Source organism: Ochlerotatus camptorhynchus, unplaced genomic scaffold (genome assembly GCF_037179485.1).
Source record: "Ochlerotatus camptorhynchus isolate MF236.1 unplaced genomic scaffold, CSIRO-AGI_Acam_v1.1 ptg000304l, whole genome shotgun sequence".
In the NCBI taxonomy this organism is placed as follows: Eukaryota; Metazoa; Arthropoda; class Insecta; order Diptera; family Culicidae; genus Ochlerotatus; species Ochlerotatus camptorhynchus.
The window spans coordinates 450,697-472,237 of NW_027040792.1; the positions used below are offsets into that span (position 1 = coordinate 450,697).

Consider the following 21,541-nt stretch of genomic DNA (forward strand, 5'->3'; position numbering starts at 1 on the left):
CTAGCTGCAAAGGACGAGCATTGCTTAATCGCTTCTTTGGACTTATCCAAAGCCTACGACACCACCTGGAGACACGGAATTTTACGGTCATTGAAGCAATGGCGCGTAGCGGAGCGCATGTACAACATTCTAAACAGCTTCCTCGCGGACCGAATATTTAAGGTAGCCGTAGGAGGACATCACTCAGGTCTATATCCAATCGAGAACGGAGTCCCACAAGGTTCTTTATTGTCTGTCACTTTGTTCCTCGTGGCAATGCAACCTATGTTTCGTGGCTCTTCTTGATTGGTCCTAGTAGGTCGAAAGAACCACCTCTTAGGTCGGAAAGCAGGCATTGGATTTTGTATATCGTCGAACAAATCAAACATCTTCTACGGTAGCCCAAATGCTCGTCGGCAGCCTAAGAAAGACACAACCATTGATCGAATTCCAGTTCCAAAAACAAAGCAGCTTAAAGTTTTGGGAGTCACACTGGATCGGAACCAGACTGCTAAAAACTGCGCCACGCGACTACGAATCCTGACAATGGTTGCAGCAAAGTTACCTCGAGGAGCACGTCATTCACTGCTGCATGTAGGATCTGCGATCATCATGTCACGTCTCCTCTACGCAATGGGTCTAGTCAGCAGAGGAGGATACATGGTTGCCATACTATCCTCAACCTACAACCGGCGCTATCATGGCCGAGGTTGGCGTGTTACCGTTCGACTTGCTGGTCCTACAGTCGTTAGCATGACTATCTATTCGCCTTCTGGAGAAAACTAGTGATGCTTCCGAGCTTCCAGTCGTACAAAGAACAGCAAAGATTTTCACCGAAGAGAAAGCAATGCAACTATCCCCCAAATCTGCCAACGTCATAGGAACACAGACAGCGAATGGAGTGTTCCAAAACCAACGATCATCTGGGCTGGGGATCCTCCGGAAAAAGTCCGTCCTTCAGTACAAGAGGTAACCGAGCGACTTTTTCAAGGACGTACCCTGCTATACACTGACGGATTCAAAGACGACGATACAGTCGGCGCAGGCCGTTTCGGCATAGGTAACACTTCACGCAAGACACCAATAACCATTCTAACGGACTCTCCCAGCTGTTTATCTGCGCTGGAGACGGGTAGATCCAAACGGCAATCCAATCCAAAAACGTCCAATTCTGCTGGATCCCCGGCCATGCAGGCATCCAATGAAAAATGTTATAGCAGACCGTCTTGCTGGTGAAGCTAGAAGCAACGTTCCACTTTATATCGAAATACCAGCCATGCACGCGATAAGGGAAGTCAAACGTGCTATACGACAACGATGAGACCATCTTTGGCAAACATCACGGGATGTTAAGTTCCGGTTTCCGTTCAACAGCAAACAGCACCTACCTACAAAATGGCGGACGCAGCTCCAGCCCAACGTGTTGGATTTAGAGGAGGATTTGGTTCCTTGCAGCGGCGGTCGTGGAGGCCGAGGTCGTGGACGCGGTCGCGATCGCGGTGGCAAGAAAGACTCGAAGGAGTGGGTTCCAGTAACCAAGTTGGGTCGTCTGGTGCGTGATGGCAAGATTCGCATACTTGTACTCTCTGCCGATCAAAGAGTTCGAAATCATCGATTTCTTCCTGGCCCGCTCTTTGAAAGATGAGGTCCTGAAGATTATGCCCGTCCAGAAGCAGACAGCAATGGCCACAACGGTCTGGGCGTCAAGTGCAGCAAGAAATTTGCCACTGCTATTCGTGGTGCCATCATTCTGGCCAAACTGTCCGTTGTTCCGGTGCGTCAAGGCTACTGGGGTAACAAGATCGGTAAGCCCCACACCGTGCCGTGCAAGGTCTTCGGCAAGTGCGGTTCCGTTCTGGTACATCTGATTCCGGCTCCCCGTGGTACCGGTATCGTTTCGGCTCCGGTCCCGAAGAAGCTGCTCCAGATAGCTGGTATCGAGGATTGTTATACCATGACCCGCGGCTCGACTACAATTCTGGGTAACTTCGCCAAGGCTAGCTATGCATCCATTGCCAAGACGTACGATTTTTAGATGGTTTTCACTGGTGGTGGTACATTGGCCATTGGTTTTGATTGGTGGTAACTTGCGGAAGGTTTCACATCTGCCAAGGATCGTGAACTTGATAGGCTTGAACGTGATTAATTGGGTGATGGTAGGATACATCACAATCTGCGATACGATAGGCTTGGGTGATGTCTTCGAGTTTGCGTAGTTCTGAGTCGATCGGAACTGATTCGAGAATGTTGTTTCTAGGGTTCGTCCGTTCGTGTTCTGGGTTTGATTTTGTTGGGGAACATTTTACTGGCAGCTGGTGAAAATTTCGTCCACCGTCCGTTTCTAGTGGACTATTGCTTCCAGTTCCTCTTCCACTGCCCAATCCGCTTTCATTCTAATGAGAATGAAGCTTAATATTGGCCATGAACCATGGTCATGAATTAGATAAATTGAAAATGTAAACACAATCACAAAAGTCTTACTTCAGGGTTGCCAAACTCATGGAATATTTTGACACCTTGATTGATACACTTCAGCCTACTTCGGAATGATCGGCACAATGCTTGGCACAGTTTTCGGCACTGCCAAAATCATTTGGTATAGTTTGTTTGTGAGATTGAGCTTTTATTCAAGAGAAATCAGTAATTGACGTGTTTGTTTACAAAAGCAATTACTCCAATCACTCCGGATTTGTGAGTTATCTCAAAAAATTTTAAACAACTGAGCAGTGATTTGTTCGAACGGCTTCCTGCTCGAAAAGGTGCTTGGTCGAAACAGCGTTAGGTCGAATAACAGTCTTACTTCCTCCAAAGTATGCAAAGTTAACAAGTCGGTTAAAGCCAAACAAAAAACAAGCGCAAGTGAACTGCATTCGACCACCAGGAAGAACCCCTTTTTCAGTATTACTTGAATCTCGAACCGAATCCATAAATCACAAATTAAAACGGCTAGGCTTGACTTTCTTTCTGGCTGGGCTGACAATAATTTTCAACTTCGAAAGCAAATTCAAATGTCATTAGCAAATTGATATTTTTCCGCTCTCACGCGTGTGATATTGGAGCAAAATATCATGCTTGATATTGATTTTACAAGATCTATTCACAACGTGTTGAACCGACGCAAAAAAATTTCTCCTCACCTATGGCAGACACGAAGCGACTGCCGCCACCCGTTATGGCCGTTTCGGTTGCGTTCGGGTGTAAAGTAAAAATCAAGTAACTCAATCTCACCACAGTTTTGGAGAGAATTGCAGCTGGTGAGTTTTTGTTAGCTTGATAATCTGACTTGCGATATCACGGCTTGCAATATCAACCGCAATTCTTTGCTTGTTGATTTTTTGGGCCTATTCTGCGCGGCGTGTGACGTGAGGTGACAGTGAAGCGATGGTGAAGTGACAATTGTCACCTCAGGTGAGGTGACTCTCCATTTGATTTGCACGGAGAGTCACCTCACCCGAGGTGACAATTGTCGCTTCACAAGCGTGTCACCTCACCTCACAAGCCGCGCAGAATAGGCCAATTTGCCTAAGAAAATCAAGCGTGATCTTGTTCTTTGGTGAGATTTGATTTTTTGATATTTTCCCAATACTGTTTCAGACAATGAACGGAAGCTCGAAGATGATCGAGCTAGTTGTGGTCGAAGCTTCAAGCTGCACAGATCTTTGTCGACCACTAGAGGCAATACCCGTTGGAGTTGGATGGATTAGGAAGTGACAATGCACGGTAAACAGCAGGATTGTGTATGGGCCTGGCCGTCAAGACAGCTAGGTCTATTCTGCGCGGCGTGTGAGGCGAGGTGACTCGCTGTCACTAGTGAAGTGACAATTGTAGTGACAATCGGGTGAGGTGCTTCTCCATTTGATTTGCACGGAGACTCGCCTCACCCGGGGTGACAATTCTAGATAAACATTTCAAAAGGTCCTATCTGCGTTGATGGATTCTCTTTATTGACTTTCTCTTTCGTTAATAACTCAGCTGCAAAACAATTGCTTGTTGTATTAGACGTTTTGGACGCTATATAAGAACCTCCTTCATCAAAATATTTGGTAAAATTAGCGCGAAATCTGTTTGCATAGCAGTGGTTATCAAAAGAGAAAGTCAATGAAGAGAATCGATCAAATCAGATAGGATCATTTAAAATGTTCATCGAGAATTGTCACTTCACCATCACATCACTGTCACCTCACCTCACTCGCCGCGCAGAACCGGCCTAAGTAGTTGATCGACCACTTTCGGTACAATTGAGTCATCTACGGTAGAAAACTTTTGCTGTGGACGTCAATTGGAGGAATACTTCTTATCTGCTTCGTTTTCATGGTTAGTTAGTTTTTGGTAGACGGTTAAAAGTTATTGAAAAAGTACGAATTTTTAACTAATAGGCAGAATCTCACCTTGGAAGAGATTTGATCGATAGAATACTCAATTTTCGTGGTTTTTTAACTATTGGAGAATCAAATATCGATTATTCGGCCAAACTTCACCGGATACCGGTGTGCGCTCGTCGAGGTCGAATGGGACTGGAAGTCGAAAATGACTATTTTCGTGTTGCTTCAGTCCGATTTCGACTGCAGTCATGCGATTTGCAAACTGGAATAAGGGCAATACTCTTTTCAAGGTTGTAATATTGAAGGGACAAAAGGTTAAATTGAACTTAGATGGACAAAAAGTCGAACAGACAAACGGTCGAAATGGACAAAAGGTAGTAGTGGATAAATTGGTCAAATTGTTGGAGGATTAAATGGAAATGGGTGGCTGACTCTCAAATATTGCAGTGCCAACATTTCAAAGGGGTGTAATTGCATTTGTAAACAATGGCTTTAGCCGTTGATTTCTCGCAAAAAAAAGCTCACTCATGACAATTAATGACACCTACAGGTAGATGAATGTTTCCTCTACCAGCTAGCATTGTTAATTTGAAGGAGTGAGCTCTTATTTGCAAGAAATCGACGGCTAAAGCCATTGTTTACAAAAGCAATTACGTCCCTTTGAAATGTTGGCACTGATTTTTCCTTATTTAAATCATGAGCAGCGCTTTGGAAAATGAAGATGGCAAATAGTAACTGTGCGTGTCACGGCAATTTAAGAGTCAAATCAAGCTGAACACTGCATTAGGTTCTAAGTACCATTGCTCGATTCTTCATCGACTTTCTCTTTCGTTAATAACTTGGGTACAGAACCGTTTCTTGCCGTGTTTGTCCTATTAGAAGCTAGATACCTAACTGCTTATTTAATCGAACTGCGTATTGAAAATAGCTGGAAAGGGGCGATCCCCTTCCCATGCATTGCTTGTCGGAAAAACAAACCCCCCCCCCCCCCCTTAGAGCGTGACATAATATGTGCATCACCCCTAATGTATTTCAATGGCCGTGAAGATGCAAAGAGAAAGCCGACGAAGAGAAGCTGCCAATGTTACTTAGGACCTAATACATGGTTCAGCTAGAAATACATGCCTTTCTCTAGAATATATTTCTTTCCTTAAATCATGTGCACTTCTTTGGCAGTATTTGCCTAGTATTGTAAACCTTGAGCGAAGAAATCCTTACTGCAGATGTAAGCTGGCTTAAGCTATAGGGAACGTTTCACTGCATCAATTCGAACGAAGACATGACCTGCAACTTTTTAAATTACTGTGTACAAAGACGGTAGGGTTCGCATAATGAATCGCTTTTGGGGGTCGAATTTCCGCAAACGCTTCGTGGAGTTGTCTGGCGAAAGCTGCTCGATCGATGTCTGTCGTTGGAGGTTCGAAAAACTCTCCAAGGACTCTTAGCGCCTGGCCATACACCAACTCAGCAGCAAAGCATTTTAGATCCTCGCGGAAGGCGCTGCGTAATCCTAGAACTGATGACTAAAATTTTGCTTCCCTTTGCACATTAATGCCGCTTTGAGTGTTCGATGAAGGCGCTCCACCATCACGGAATAAAGAAAGGCACGGCGTTATAGTAATGATGAATGACACTTTTATTCTCTACAGTGTTCACTTTTAAGATGTAGCGTTATCAACTGTCAAACTCCGTAGGGTGTTTCTCAATCCGCTTTCAGCGGATAAGGTGTATCCATAAGTTCAATTCGACCATTTTTACATTCGAGCTTTCGTCCCTTCGACCTTTTGTCCCTCTAAGTTTAATTCACCTTTGTCAACTCGACCTTTCTAAGGCCAATTCAACATTTTGTCATAGATTCTCTTTTGACTGAGTAGAGTTTCTAAACTCATGTGAAAGATTTGGTCGATCTTGATCATTTGGTCGCATAGAACCAATGGTCGAAAATGGAGGTCTTGAATCGAATTCAGCCCCATCCAAGCTGCCGTGCGTTCCGACCACTAAGGGCGAATACCGGTTGCTTTTCGCGATGCCCGTTAGTTGTGGTATTTTGATCATAATGGCCTATTATCGATGTCAAAATAAGGCCTTATTTGTCCAATATCGGTAGCAGTTTTACCTGGTCGAAAGTGGTAAATTTTCGAATTAATTTGTGTCAATTTCGATCGAACTGATCGAATGTCGATTTCATATATGCAGGCCCATCTAAACATACACCTCTGATTGAATTTGACCGAAAGTGGATCAAATCTAAGCCCGTTCAAGCTGCAGGTAGCTACAATTTGGTTACTATCAGATGTCAAAATAAGGCCTAATTTGTCCAATACCGGCAGCAGTTTTCCCTGGTCGAAAGTGGACAATTTTCGAATTAACTTGCGTCAGTTTTGACTGAACTGATCAAAACATTTTTTCGAAAGCCTGGGATATGTTAGATACGGTCGAATAGGACCAATGGTCGAAAATGGAAGTCTTGGATCGAATTCAGCCCGGCCTGAACTCAGAACCAGTTTCCAGTCTATTAAACCATTAAATAACTAGAATGGTCAAGTTAAGAACAATTCAAGCTAAATTTTAGTGGAATTCAGGTAAAAGTGGGTTCCGTTCGATAGGGTCGAATAGAACCAGTGGTCGAACATGTAAAATTTAATGTTGCTGTTATTCTGGTGACCAATTTTACCATTACATTGTATGCCAATTGAGTTTTATTACGCTCAAAAGCCTATTTCAAGCCCACAGAAGCTTATATCGCTTAAACGGGGAAAATTTCCAAAATTCCGGGAAAGAATCAGTTTTCCGTCCACCCTGAGCATTTTAGTTGTGCGCGAGTTTGATTAGATTTTGCAGCAAGTCAAGTTATGGGTAGTTTTCCTAAACTCATTTAAACGAGTTGGTCGAATTTGACCATGAAATCGGGATCAATGGTCGAAAATGTAGATCTTGGATCGAATTTAGTCCGTCCTGATCTAGAATAAGTTTCCGCTCACCTGACCATTTTTAAAATGGTCGCTACTGAAGTCAGATTGGGATTGGAAAAAGAAAACAAACGACTCTCTCTTCGTCGACCATAGGACTCGCCTCGCCTCGGAGTAGTCTTTCTCATTTGACCGAGTTGGTCGAACTTGACCATGCGTCCGATTCGGTCGAATAGAACCAGAGTAGATCTTAGATCGAAGGCCATCCTGATTCAGCATCAGTTTCTCGTCCACCAGATCATTTGTAATTGTCAGTTTCGAAGTCAAATTGGAATCGAAATCAGGAGCTTCTTCCGATTGGTTAAGCGTGGATTTGATTAAATTTTGAAACATGTCAAGGTTCGAGGAGTTTTTATAAAATCATTTGAAAATCATTTGGTCGAACTTGACCATGACATCGGGATCCGTTCGATTCGGTCGAATAGAAGCAATGGTCGAAAATGTAGATCTTGGATCGAAGGCAGCTCATCCTGATTCAGCATGAGTTTCTCGTCCAGCAGGTCATTTGTAATGGTCGGTTTCAAAATCAAATTGGGACTAAAAAGTACGCAAATGACTCTCTTCGACCACAGGAGCCAGTGCCGGTTGATTAAGCGTGAGCTTGATGAGATTTGAGCCGCCGGTCAAGTCGCAAGCAAAGGACGTAGAACTTGAAAAAGTAAAGGAAGTCGGTTTGGATTTCAAATGACTGAAATCCTGATTCAGAAGGCATTTTTCGTCCACCTGATCATTGAAATTATGGTTTTTGAAGTCAGATTGGGATTGGAAAAAGAAAACAAACGATTCTCTTCGACCATAGGACTCGCAACGGGAGCTTCCTCCGATTGATTAGGCGCGAATTTCATTAGATTTTGCAGCAGGTCGACTTCCGAATAGTTTTTCTGCAACTCATTTGAACTATTTGGTCGAACTTGACCATGAAATCGGGATCCGTCCGATTCGGTCGAATAGAATCAATAGCCGAAAATGTAGATCTTGGATCGAAGGCAGCCCATCCTGATTCAGTTTCTGGTCCACCAGATCGTTTGTAATGGTCGCTTTGAAAGTCAAATTGGGATTGAAAAGTACGCAAATGACTCTCTTCGACCACAGGAGCCAATTCCGGTTGATGAAGCGTGAGTTTGATGATATTTAGCTGCATGTCAAGTCGCAAGCGAAGAACGCAAAACTAGAAAAAAAAGTAAAGGCAGTCGATTTGGCTTTCAAATGGCTGAAATCCTGATCCAGAAGGAATTTTTCGTCCACCTGTTCATTGAAATGATGGTTTTTTAAAAGTCAAATTAGAATTGAAAACAGTAAATATACGATCCTCTTTGACCACAGGACTCGCCACAGGAGATACTTCCGATTAATTAAGCGTAAATTAGATTAGGATTTAGATTCGGGTCAAGTGAAGGGTAGGTGTTCTAAACTCATTTGGACGATTTGGTCGAACCTGTCCATAGAATCAGGATCTGTCCGATTTGGTCGAAAAGAACCAATGGTCGAAAAAGTCGATTCATTTGATAATTGCTTTCAAACTCAAATTGGGTTCGAAAAGTACACAATCGACTCTCTTCGATCAGGTCGTTTTAGGTTTGCGTTGGCGGACTTCGGTTCGCGACAAAATGGCCTTACAAGGTTTGTTTACTAAATTGAGTTTAGGCCTTTTCAATTGATGATTGTGACAAGGAATTCGACAACATCGACGGAGGATGAACTAGGAACATGAAATCGGAGTCCAGTGTAGAATAGGAATAGGGGAAAGAGGGGCATAGTGAGCTTCCTGTGCTTTAGACTGGTTCGAAACAAAATAATTGGTCATTAATCAACCATTTTGAACCAACTACCATTTAATTTGTTTGGGAGGTTGCTCATTACCTGTTCACTATGCCCCTTTACCCCTAGTGATCGAAAATTTGATTTTCTGATTAGTTTGGTTTGGATTTTCACTTCTCAATCTCGTCATTATTAAATTGTCTGTTAAAACAGTCACTTTGGGAGTTAATAAGATAACAAATAATGCGTTTCGACCACAGTTACGAGTACCAGTCATTTAAGAAGAAAGGCTGTAGTCTGATCCTCAAATGATGTTGATATTGTAAGTAAGGTTCCTTATTTGATTTCCAATCCTGCGTCATAAAAAGAAACCTAATATTTGGGTGATCCAAACCGAAATCGGCATCCAGTCGTTCTGGTCGAAAAGGATTAGTGGTCGAAAAAAGACAATACTCCACTTGAATTTGATCAAAATTCAACCAAATCTTATGCAATTATGGATCACATTTCGACTACAGGAGCCAATGATCGGTCAATTCGACTCGAATCGGATTTCGACAGTTAGCGATGGCCAACTAACCTTAGTGAATTTCAATCTGAAAGTTCGAAATTGGTCTAGGTGTTCCGAACAACCATGCAGGACCGAAATTCTCTAAATACTTCAATCGGTTTTTTAGACATCCATCACTAGATTCCCCGGCATGCATTAAATATTCCTACATCTAATTACCATTTTCCAAAAACCGTCGTTCAATAAGTGCAAGCTTTTGAAAGTAATGAGCGGGTGAGCCAAAGCTTCGAAAATCCATTGAATTTTATGGTGGTCCGTAGATCCGTAGTAAATCTAAAAATCCGTAGATCTGACCGCACTGTTTTCACGTCCAATCAGAGCAAATCCACAATCAGGCTTATCAAACGTCTTTTGACCATCGAGCAAGTACCGTTTTCCCATGCGGAATCGTGCGGAACCACTTCTTCTCGCATTTAAAATTTCGATCTGCAACCACCTTTACACCGATCAATTTGATCGTCGAAGCTAGGCAACTAACTTTCGACCGCCGAAATCGGACACATCAATTTTCCGTTTTATCCGTATATTTTATTTTATCGCATATCGTAACACGCATCGGAGTCGTTACACAACAGGAAGAGAAAGTTGCAGAAGTCAGGTGGTGGACGAACACCCAGCAGTGGCAAAAGTTGCCACATTCGTTTGGCAATAACACAGGCTAGGCAAAGAGAAAAAGATGGAGAGAAAATGCAAAAAAAACAAACAAAAAAAGAAATGAGACAAAAACCGAATGAGAGAGAATGATAAAGCGGCGGTGGGAGAGCGTGTACATTTAGTAAGAAAGAGAAAGCGAGAGCAAGAAGGCAAAAAAAGAGGTAAACTTTGTTGTTTGTTGATTCCATTGAAACGAAAGAAAGCAACACTCTTAGAGAACAATAGAAAGAAAAAGAAAGAGAGAGAGAGAGCAAAGTAAATAAACAAAATGGCGTCCACTGTTATAATGTGGACGTGTGCGTGTGCGCAAGCGGAAAACTTTCTTTCGTTATATTATTTTTTGTACATATATCGGTTAGTGTTTGTTTTATTATTATGAATTATTACGAATTACAATTAAAATCAGAAGAAGAAAAAAAAAAACAATAAAAAAGAAACACACACACACACACTCATATTGAAGAAGCTGATAGAGAACGAGAGAGAGACCATTTTTGCACCGGGTTCCATCGTTTAGGGATGGCATCCGGTTAGAGTTGAACTAAGAAATTTAAAAGAGTTGCTTCCTCTCCAACGAACATATAGGACACCCACCCACACATACACACACACACACAAACTCAAACATTCAGCTTGCGAAGCGGTGCACCTGAAAATGATTCTCTTTCGTTCTCGGATGAAAAGAGAATGGAAGAGACGTGTTGGGAGGAGGAAGAGAACGCCAAATGGCTCTAGCGACATTTTATTGGAATTCTTTTTTAATTACTTGATAGGGAAACCAAATATAATTGCGTGCGTTTCTTACTGCGTGAGCGAGGGGTACTCAAATCTTGCTTGGTATGTGTGTGTTGTTTGGGTGACCGCGAACACGAGAGAACACGAGAGTGCATGCGACAAAGCTTAACACATCCTTGAGAATTAGATAAAAGTAATAACTCGCAGGAAGAGAAAATTAAGAAAAACAAGCAAAAAAGGAGGCGTTTTCTTTTCTCTTAAAAAAAAAACACAAACACACATAGTAAACTCTATCAATAGAAAAAAAAATCGTGAAAAACATAGGTTGAATAAACAAAAGCGATGTAATCTCTTCTTAAATTCTTAAGGAAATGAAAACAAAAAAAAACTGACGATAAAAAAAACCAGAAACCAACGTGATGAAACTTGAAGTCAACGCTTTTTTCGCGAATTCACACCCCCCTCCATACAAAAACACACACTCACACACACACATTTACATTCAAACATACTCACACTCGCCCGTACACACTTATACAAAGAAGGCAAACAAAAAAGTAGGGAAAGCAACCACGATTGCGCTCAAAATCCAAACAGAAAACCGATAAAAAAAAAGAACAAAGAACAACGGGGTGAAGCGAGGTGAAAAAACGTGAAACGAAAGCAGCAAAAAGCGTAATTTAAAAAATCTAAAAAAATATTCACCCAGACATTAAAGAAAAAAAAAAAAAACAAGCTTACTATTAGCAGTTGAAATATCAAGTTTAGTGGTTAAATTCAAATAATCAATAAAGAAAGAGAGAAAGAAAGAAGGATGACACTCACACAAAAGATAAAAAGAGAGTAAACAATGAAGAAGAATAGAAAGAAGAAAAAAACCACAAGGAAAAATTCAAGAGCAAGAGTGTGTGAAAATTTAAGCAAAATAAAGAAGAAGAAAAAAAAAATAAACAAGTTCAGTAGTAGTGAATATAGAAAACGGATGAGAGAAGTGGGAATGTTGCGTGCGTGGGTGTGTGTGTGTGTGTCTGTATGTGTGTGAACGTGTGCGTCGCGAATGGAGCGAAAGCGTGTGTGAGGATTAAAAACATGAATAGGTGTGATTGAGCTGCAGAAAGAGAGCCACGAGGAAGAAGGACGAAGCTGAAGAAGTAGGTGAAGAAAAGTGAAACATGAATGTCGATAATGGAAAACACATTTAAAAATTAAAAAAAAAACTATTATTAATTAACTATTAATAATTAATGAAAAAAAAACAACACACACACAGATAAATAATTATAATAAATTATTTAAGATATGAAAAAAATCTTCTATATGTAATAATTATTAAAAAAATTAAAATAAAAAATAAACTATTATTTAAAATCAGTTTTTTTTGGGCAGCTCTGGGCAGCTGACTGGGAGATGGAGAGGAAAGAAAAGGTCCTTTGAGAATCGCATAAACAAATTTTCTATTCGAAATAAGAATAGTAAAACACAATCATTTTATTGAATCACGGAGTAAAATGCGTCTAGTTTGAAACAATCATAAGTATCAATTTACCCCGTAACGTGGGTAGATCACCTTTTCGTGGTACGTTACGGGATGTAAGATCTACCACCGATACCTAGTCTTGACTACTTCAAACTAGGGGAACAGGATTTTTCAGTAGTCAAAGGAACACATGATACCTTTTATGTCTTGTTGATAGTAATAAGTCCACGAGTTTCCTGGACCGAGGATGATCTTGAAACAAGGAAAAAATGAATTAGTTAGTCTTCACCTATGTGATTCCTAATCCTGTATTCGTTGTTCCCTAGTTTGAAGTGGTTAAGACTAGGGTTCTGATGCATGGTCATTATCGGTGTCATTGCTTGTTTTTGTTGCTAAGAAATTCAATTTGGACTGACAAAGGGGCGCGTTTTTGGAGAGTGTTCCAACACTCCTAAGGGTATAAATAGCGGGACCTTTCAATTAGAATCGATTCCTTGCGATGAAGGCAAGCATGACAACTGTATCAAAACCTAATACTTCATGAATACTTCATCATTTCTCAATAGTGATGTAGTAATACGACATGCACTAAACTAAGGACACGGGATATAAATACTACAATAGATCAAATTACTGGTCGCAGTGGTGTTATGTCCCGAACAGAGGAAACAAATGGTTGAAATTTGACACTGAGAATGTTGATTCTAATACCCAGTTCTCATTACGCTCTATATCGAGTGATTCGTGATAAGCAGTTCTATCATGTTCTATATTACGATCAAACGATCGAAACGATCTGTCAATCTTTATCATGAATAGTTCTTGATATATTTATGATAGAAGAATTTCACATGATGAATTTTTACCATTAGTACGTCAGAGTTCTCTTTTAAGTTGGGAAAACGATTGGACAAGTAATTCTCTTGGGCGGTGGTTACATTCCATTATTCCAAATGTTTCTTCGAGAGCGTGGTTCAAAGGTCTGGATGTAAGTCGGGGATTCATTCGAGTGATGTCAAGACTTATGTCCAACCACTACTCGCTAGACGCACATCTCTAAAGAATAAACCTCGTTGACAGCAATATAAGTGGGTGCAGAACCGGTTATGATGACATCGATCACGCAGTTTGGTATTGCCCGGGTAATGACGCCTCCAGAGGACGACTATTGGATACCCTAGTGGCCCGAGGTAGACAACCCGTCCGTGAAGTAAGAGATGTATTGGGAACACGTGATCTACTCTACATGCTAGCGATCTACGAATTCATTTGTTTGTCTGATGTTAGAGTTTGATGTGACAATCCCCTCCTTTCCAAACAATTTCCCGCCATTGTGTCCCAGTCTTATTATCCTCCTGTTCCTGTGCTACTTGCCCCTGCCCAGCCAGGATTTGGTCAACCGCCCGAGAGTAGTATCTGAAGGAGGCTTCAGAAACCAGTTTCCTACCTAGCTTCTTCCAATCAAAATTGTTACCCATTAACCTCGAGCCCGCCACGAGTAATTGGTACCCAATACTAACCTAGAACTACTGCTACTGATGTTGGTTTCGAAAAGTGTCACACACGACTGAGCCTAGCAAATAAACGAACTAGTTAAAAAAAAGTTCTTGATATAGCTCATATCATGTTGTCTACTTGATAAAATCCTAACGTACCCATTTCTAGTACCCATTCTAGTTGAAATTCTAGTACTACACTATGTTTGTTTTGATTATCTATGAAAGTTTGACAGATAAAATAAGGGGTTCGTGGATTTTCCTATGTTTCGAGGGGTGCATCGATTAGCTTGGGACCGAAGATAGTACCAGAGCTGAGCCAAAAAGTTGAGCACGTTTCTTCTGGACCTACTAGTGTTAGAGTTACCTCTATGCTGTTACTACTACAAAGGAAAAATATTTTTTTCACTTTTGATTTAACCGTTCAAGATAACACACGCGTTTTACTTTTACTCTGCTGCCCATTAGTTTTTAATATCCTCACTCGAGGATAACACAGATACACTGGAGTCGCTTTTTACGCGGGTGATATGTCCCGCGTAAAAAAAAACCGCGTAAAAAAAAACCGCGTAAATTCCGGAATCCGCGTAAAAAAAAACCGCGTAAATTCCGAAATCCGCGTAAAAAAAAACCGAGTAAAAAAAGACCGTGTAAGAAAAAAACGCGTAAAAAGCGATATACCGCGTAAATTCTGAAATCCGCGTAAAAAAAAACCAAAATCCGCGTAAAAAAAAACCGCGTAAATTCCGGAATCCGCGTAAAAAAAAACCGCGTAAATTCCGAAATCCGCGTAAAAAAAAACCGCGTAAAAAAAAACCGTGTAAAAAAAAACCGCGTAAAAAGCGACTCCAGTGTACTGGGAAAAAATTTCCAATACCGTTGATGCAATTTTCTTTGCTAATGAATGATGAAATCACCGGTGCAAGAAAGTGATCAGACGGGCGGGGTTTCACGGATTTAAATGAACAAAATTCGTATCCGTGTGTGCCCAACTGTGTTTTTGGCACACTGTGCGGAGTGACCAACCCCTTGAAGTGAATATTGGTTGTTTTAAATCCGTAAAATTTGTTTCAAAGAAACTACTTTTTTTGTTGGGGTCTCATTAATTGAGTTTCAGAAATAATTTAAGTTGCTAACATTTTGGTTGTTTTAATCCAGAAACAATTTTTTTTGAAACCAAAATGTAGCAACGGCTAAAGAAATTCAAATTGAAATCTTAGGTTAAATCAATATCAGGGGCCTTATTGCAGGTGTCACTATACGGTGATATGGAAGTGATACTCAAAATAAGAGCCGTGATTGCCGTACAAATCAAATGGAAATCACTTCACCGTGATGACAAGTGACAAGTTTTCACCGTGAAGTGACATCCGTAATAAGCCCCTATATTTAGGTTAAATCAAATTTACTTATTGTTTGGATGAAAGACAACGTGTTACGTTAACTTGTGCCCGTCAAATTCGTCGGAAGTGGAAGTTTCATTCTATCGCTTTCCGGTGATTTATTCGGACACACTGTACCAAAACACTCGCCAAAACATCATCCTATGTTCGAATGAAACTACAAACAATTCAAATCGAAACATCGAAATCGCTTCTTTGAATGATAGCTGCAACCGAATGACGGTTGTTTTGTAATCAGATCATGTCCTTCTCAAATATATGATACGAGAAGCAACCGGACCTCAGTTAAAATACGAACAATAAAAAAAAAATACGAGTCAACTCTCTACAACTCGATGTCCACTAAATCGATATCGAGTTATAGAACAGTAGTAAAAATGAATTTCATGGCTACTGTGATAGCGATTTTTTATGGGATTGTTATTCTATAACTCGATGTTCCCTTCAAAATCGAGTTGTAGAGAGTTCACTGTAATTCTACCGAATGTCATTTACTGATCTGAGCTGACACACGAGGTGCAACATAGAGATTGCTGACGTTTATCGTATGCACACTACGTCAAGTATACATATACGTATAGAGCTTTTTGACGTTTAATCGGCGCACACTACTGCACCATTTAAATCGAACGAGTGCGAGCAAGAGGGAAACAGATTAGTCGCAAAACAAAGCGTTCATTCATCCATGTGTGCTAGATAGAGAAAGATTATTAAACGTCGAAAAGGTCTATACTTAAAAAAACTTCATAGCGGAAAATTTTCGCGATGAACACAAATCACTGACACAATCATACTTTTGCAATCTCTATAGAGATTTTCACGTCCAGTTGTATTGGTACGATATATGAGAGCGTGTTAGTGAATATCCGAGGAAAATACATAACAAATCGCCGTCAAACTCATTTTGACAGATCTAATTTCATACATTTTTTAGTTTATTCAGAGGAAAATAATAAATAACTTTACACCGCGGTCCACCCGCGAGTGTGCGTACGTTAAACGTCACTAATATCTATAGTCATCGTTATCCGGGACGGGACTTGACAATCCAGCTTCTCACTCTTCTTAATGTTTTTGATGAATGCCCGTCGAAAATTAGTGCATGGTGTTTGACGGAGTTGACCAATGGTGCCAGGATTGCAGAATGTTTTTTCTGGTTTAATTGGAATTTGATTCGGAGTTTCTACCGCAGTTTAGCACCTTGTACATCATATTTGCTTAACACAATAATGAAAACAACCATAAACAAACAAGAATATCCATCGCTTAAAGCACGCCGTGGACCCTATTTTCCAACTTTACTTTCGCAAATATTAAAAATTAACAACGACATTGACTCCGGCATCAGTGCCAGTCAGATTGATGTGATCCCTCTGTCCTTTTTGATTGCTACTGTCGAATCGACCTATCAGCAACTGGCTCGGATTTGACAGCAAATTGGCTCGAAATTGCTACTCGATTGTCAAGTCCCGTCCCAGATCGCTATCAGTGCTGATAAAAATCATTCCTTCTACACTCAACTTAGCTGAAAATGAAGACAACCGAAAAAGGGTCAATTTAATTTGTTTTGACGTACAGAAATTTTTAAAAGAATGCGGTGTACAGCATTGACGAGTGCACGGATGGATTTGAGTTCACTCACTCGACAAAAAGTGACACAACAGCGGGGCCCTGTTTACTAAAAATGAACACATATGTGTTCATTTTTAGTAAACAGGGCCCCGCTGTTGTGTCACTTTTTGTCGAGTGAGTGAACTCAAATCCATCCGTGCACTCGTCAATTTTATGTGCAGTTCACTATGGATGAAACATTCATTTCATAGTGACTGCTGATGATTTTTTCAACCCTGCTCCCAGATACGGCATATTGAGGATCGTGGCCAACCCACATAAACTCGAACCATAAATTGACCTTACCTAAAATGATTAAAAATTGTTTATAATCCCTGCTAAACTTTAACTGAAATGGTTATGGAACTTTACATGAACGTTTAATGATAAAGTTTCAACCTTATGTAAAATGGTTTTTTGGAACTGGACCTTACAAATAATGGGTTGTTAAGAACCATTACCATTCCAAATTCTTGTTTTCTCCATACATTTTCGGAAAGAGAACTATATTAGAACCTTTTAACTTATGGTTTGAGAACTTTAATGGTAATGGTTATGGTAGTCAGTAAGGTCCACGAATGTTTCTGTAACATCGATCAACTTTATGTGGAATATATCGCGAATTGGTTGCCTGTAAATTACTGATTACCAATTCACGATATATTTCACGTAAAGTTGAGTGATAATACAAAACCATTAATGGACCTTACTGACTACCATAACCATAACCATTAATGTTCTCAAATCATAAGTAAAAACGTTCTTATATAGTTCTCTTTCTGAAAATGCATGGAGAAAACAAGAATTTGGAATGGTAATGGTTCTTAACAACCCATTATTTGTAAGGTCCAGTTCCAAAAAACCATAATACATAAGGTTGAAACTTTATCATTAAACGTTCATGTAAAGTTCCATAACCATTTCAGTTAAAGTTTAGCAGGGATTATAAACAACTTTAACCATTTTAGGTAAGGTCAATTTATGGTTCGCGTTTATGCGGGAAGTCCGCCACCACGACAAGACCCACAGTATCTTCATTTTTTGTCCAATAAAAAAATTCCCGATCGCACTGTGCTGCTTAACACACACGGCGAAAAAAAATTGGAAAGCCACAGTTGATTGAAAAACTTCTTTATCGATAGCTGCGTGCTTTCGAGCTAACCAAGGCAACTACATATAGGTGTTCTAATGTGTCAAATTCATGATTCAGCCATGTTGGATTTTTGTATGGGACAGCGACCGAGTTTGTTTACAATTTGCACTAAAACCGCACTTTTCCCCCCCACGACCTCCTCGCCTATATAGTGACAAAGCTGTATCACCATTTATATCATTTATATACCCACCATGGAGCTAACCTCGCGCTCATCTCAAAATGCCACGGTCCCAGAGTAGAAGTAGATCTCTGCTGAGTTATTCTCATTGGCCGTGTAGATTTCTACATGTGTGAGTGAATGTTTTTGTTGTTATTTTGCTTTCTGCATCGCAGCGGGTCACTGATAAATCAGTCAGAGGAAAAGTGCATTCGCCATTGTTTGCATTCAGTTAAGGAAAGAACAGCTAACTTTCGTTGTTTTGCGTAGTCATTTCTAAATTTTACGTGTAGTGCTAAAGGAAATTTTAGTTAGTTTTAGCCGAGTTTGGGCGAAGGATGATGCAATTTTCCAGTGCCAATAAAGATTAGTATAAGGGGAAACTATTATTAGCGGCCCAAATCCAATTAGTGGAAGGCTTCCTGGTGGGGATCGATCGATTCTCTGTTACTGTAACCCATAAGGAAGTAGCACCAGCAGAGTGCCAGACTCGGAGTGGAACAATGCTGAGCGATTATTCGTTGGTTTCTTCGGACGGAGACGAATCGAGCAGCTATGCGGAATACACCACGGAAGACGACACGGAGGAGGATGTGTTCTTTCAGCTTAGTGGAGGTCAGCAGGAACCGGTCGGGAATATGGGCAAACTGGTCACGATCAAACAGTACGTCCAGGATGTGGTGGATTTCAGTTCCCAGTACGGGAGTGATACGAGCATATCGTACACGGCTTTCAACGTTACTGGGAAACCGTCCAAGTATCCGGATTATGGGGACTTTCCAGAGACGTTTGCTTTTGTAAGTAGTGCGACATTATTGCTAGAAGGCGGATTAAATAAACTAGTCTCTTGAATTTCAGCGAACTTACGGTCCCTGGTGGAAGTTGGCTCCGTCGGCTCGAACGGAATTCAGTCCCCAGAACTTCACCGACGCATCTCCGGTGGACGACTACATTTTGCTCCGGTTCGAAGAACCTGTTTGTCCGGAGATGATCAAGATCTTTGAGACGTACAATCCAGGAGGGATAGTGCGCATTTGGGCTTATACTTTGACGGAACAGTGGGTTTGTCTGTGGGACATCTGCGAAGCAGATGACAGTGGCTCCCCTGTCGAGCGGAACAAGGCACGGGTGTTTTGCCCTCGGCTAAAAGCCTGCCTCGATCCAACCCGCTATATCCGGTTGGAATTCAATCATATCCGCCTGCAATACTCCACCCAGTTGGATGCGGTTCTGCTAGTCGGGCAGAAGTTTGTGCCTTCCGGAAATTTGAAGGGAAAGCATCCGTTGAGTCTGCTGGTAGAGAAGGGACCCATTCTGAAAAAGTTGGAGCTGGAAAAGTTCCGCCCGGTTGTGTCAGCGGATCGCGAAGCAATCCTCCAGGAATTTCTGCGAACGGGGTTGGATGAGTTTGTTCAGGAATTTAGCCAACAGCAGGAAGACAGAACTATTGCTGCGAGGAACGAAAACCAGTCAGGAAGCGATAGTAGAAGCGAGACGCCCACCGATCAAAGCACTTCCGTAGACGAACTGACGTTGGATCATTTGCCCTACGAGGTACTGTTCAAAATCATGTCCTTCCTGGACTTGAGGTCAATGTATCGCTGCGGAAGGGTCTGCCGGACGTTCAATCAGATCGTAACCGTGAATTCGCTGCTCTACTCAGAGGTCAATCTCAAACCGTACTGGAACTGCGTCTCGTCGGCACTGCTGCAGTCGTTGAAGAAGCGTTGTGCCTACACCAAAAAGCTGGACCTATCATGGTGCGGCATGTTCAACAAACTCACGTCCACCGATTTCAAAGAGTAAGATTCAATTCACCTCAGCATCTTCCGTAAAATGCTAATGATGATTATTTTTTATAACAGCTTTCTATCCGGTTGCGATCGCAGTCTAACCCACCTGCGCCTGGACTCTTGTAAGTTCCTCGGCGCCAATAACTGCCTGGAGGCCATCGGTTCCCACTGTTTCGAAAATCTCCGGGAACTGACCCTCCAAAACTACCACCCCGAAGTGGAAGACTTCTCCGGGCTGTACTACTTCCGCAATCTGGAACGCCTGGACCTGAATCGTACCACCATCAACACCCAATCGCTCCTGATAGTCCTTGCCCGCAACGAACATCTGCGCCATCTTAACCTCGCCTTTTGTTCCCTGGACGTCAACATGGACGACATTGCCCTGCAAATCTCCAAGTACAACCGCCAACTGATCTCGCTCGATATGTGGAAATCCCACTCACTAACATCGCTCGGGCTGGAAGCCCTCAGCAAGTGTACTTTCCTGGAAGAGGTTGACTTTGGCTGGTGCCTCCGGGAGGAACCTTCCCCGGGCGAATCCGTTCGCCTGTTGGTCAAAAGTTGCCCAGGCCTGAAGAAACTGTTCCTGGCAGCCATCCGAGGCCTTACCGATCGGGACCTGGAGGTGATTGCCAACAGCTGCGAGAATCTGGAACAGCTGGACCTGATGGGCATCATGGGCATATCCACGGAGATGTGCTATCGGTTGCTGTGCCGCTGCCGGAAGTTGAAACTGCTGGACCTGAGCTTCTGTGATAATTTGGACGAGCTGCAAATTGCGCTCTGGAGGGACTGCTTCGATGTGGCCATCAAGAGGAGTCTGGTGGACTTTGGATTCGGATCGCAGCGCAGCCAGCACGGGGAGTTCTGAGCAGGTAAGAAGCTGGTGGTTCTGTGTGCGTGTTTTTGTGCATTCCAATTTTTTTTTCTCCTAAAAGTGATGTGATCGCTATGAACGAAATATTTTAAATGGTAAACGCAGATTTACTAATTTTATTCAATATTTATTCGACTGATTAATGTCAATGGCCGAAGAGGCTGTGGTCAGGAGAGAAGGTTATTAAGTAGATTTTTTGAAGCGTGACAGCGTGACGCGTGTTGTTATTCGAAAGAAATTCCGTGGCCTAGGCAGGACAGGCGATATCTGTGTCTCAAATGGAATAATGTAATGTATTAAGTGGTGTTGTATCGAGAACATCTAGTTTATTTGATGATGTTGTTAGGGGTAGGAACTAGTGAGAACCAAAATGAAAACCAAGTAACCCGCGATTGTGTTACGTTAGCAAGTATTTAGAGAATAAACGTTGTTCCTTCAAACCTGAAGCACCGTTTTTCCTTAACTCTTCAAGAGGTTATGGGCCCAGAACCTAACCGGAAGAAAAGAATAAATTATGTTTTCAAGATGTCAACTGGAGGTAGCAGCGATAGCAGCAGAATCGGAAGTCGAACTGAAGCAG

General features: G+C 41.6%; 1 protein-coding gene and 1 pseudogene across 1 annotated transcript; both read left to right on the top strand.

The window, feature by feature from the left end:
* The first annotated feature begins 1,359 nt into the window (after nt 1–1,359).
* Nucleotides 1,360–11,081, top strand: LOC135707177 (small ribosomal subunit protein uS5-like; annotated as a pseudogene).
* A 7,397-nt stretch (nt 11,082–18,478) lies between these two features.
* Fbxl4 (F box and leucine-rich-repeat gene 4) lies at nt 18,479–21,339 on the top strand. The gene is made up of 3 exons (XM_065228954.1): nt 18,479–19,085; nt 19,147–20,090; nt 20,154–21,339. The coding sequence occupies exons 1-3, from the start codon at nt 18,792–18,794 to the stop codon at nt 20,953–20,955; spliced, it is 2,040 nt and encodes a 679-aa protein (XP_065085026.1). The 5' UTR covers nt 18,479–18,791; the 3' UTR covers nt 20,956–21,339.
* Nucleotides 21,340–21,541: the final 202 nt, after the last annotated feature.

Excerpts from the sequence above, each read along its gene's own strand:
- Fbxl4 (XM_065228954.1), top strand. The coding sequence starts at position 18,792 with ATGCTGAGCGATTATTCGTTGGTTTCTTCGGACGGAGACGAATCGAGC. Across the intron at positions 19,086-19,146 it reads TTCCAGAGACGTTTGCTTTT|CGAACTTACGGTCCCTGGTG; the intron begins GTAAGTAGTGCG and ends CTTGAATTTCAG. Across the intron at positions 20,091-20,153 it reads ACGTCCACCGATTTCAAAGA|CTTTCTATCCGGTTGCGATC; the intron begins GTAAGATTCAAT and ends TTTTTATAACAG.